We start from the raw sequence: 1,025 nt of genomic DNA, 5'->3' as shown, positions 1-1,025 counted from the left end.
TCGTGGCGTTCCTCTCGTATCGTAAATTTCTCCGTCAATCGCGGTCACGTGGCCCTTATTTCCCGGTCAGAAGCAGGTTCACCGCCAGTTTCAGGTCGGAGGCGACGTGCAAGACGGCGCAAGAATCAGATTCTCTAATTAACGGGGCCTCTTTACGAGATAAGGCGGGAGGACTCTTGTCTGCTTCGCCATGTTGCTCTCCAGAATTCCCGTTTTCGAAGAGTTTGCGCGCGGCTTTGTCTTAAATGGCGAATATCACTCAAACTAAGAATACTTACCGCGTCCCATCTTGACACTTGACTCTTCAAACCCTCTGCAATCGCCCTATGAAATTTCAACGCGTGATAAAGTATAGTCTCCAAGTTATTCCTCAAAAACTATTGCACTGTCGACTACACAAATTGTTTAGTCGTCGCCATATTTCGACGTCACCAACAAACTAAGTCGTCAGCCAATCAGCGGCCGCGATTCGACCATGCGCTATGACGTCAGTTCCTAGGAAATACAATGCATGTTCTTTTAAAATTAGATGAATTGATATTTTATCTTTTTGGTTACCCTTAGATAATCTTTCTATGAATTAATATTAGCAAAGGTATGTTTGGATAAATAATAAGCCATTTTCATTGGGATATATTGGTGTTATCAGAATATATGGTCAAATGTGAGGGTTGTTCCAATAATATTTTTATTTGCTAAATTTGCCAGGGAGACACAGAAGATGGGAAACAAAATTTGATGCATTTTCTTCTTTCTCAATATACCCTGCATTTATATGACCTACTGAAGATATGCTCGTTGGCAATCGAATAACAGTACCATAATTATGGATAAATATACCATAATCGTGTAGAAATCATAACATCTAATACAATAATTAAAGAAAACAATGTGTTGCCAAATGTTAACCCATTTTTTATGATGAAACTTTATTTTAGCCTTGTACCCAAAGTTTGAATTTCTATACTTAGCAACCCAAATTTTATGTGGTTCTTCAATATTGCTAATAACAGCTAGCAAGTTGT

At 38.6% G+C, this 1,025-nt stretch overlaps 1 protein-coding gene across 1 annotated transcript in view; it reads right to left on the bottom strand.

The window, feature by feature from the left end:
• Positions 1-428, bottom strand: part of LOC119590726 — a gene marked incomplete in the record, with an annotated part of 107,158 nt that extends 106,730 nt beyond the window's left edge. The window contains 1 exon segment of the mRNA XM_037939414.1: positions 279-428. Coding sequence (XP_037795342.1) covers positions 279-288 — 10 coding nt within the window.
• Positions 429-1,025: the final 597 nt, after the last annotated feature.

The sequence above is a fragment of the Penaeus monodon genome, chromosome 27 (genome assembly GCF_015228065.2).
Source record: "Penaeus monodon isolate SGIC_2016 chromosome 27, NSTDA_Pmon_1, whole genome shotgun sequence".
Taxonomy (NCBI): domain Eukaryota; kingdom Metazoa; phylum Arthropoda; class Malacostraca; order Decapoda; family Penaeidae; genus Penaeus; species Penaeus monodon.
This window is presented reverse-complemented; position numbering and strand designations above follow the sequence as displayed.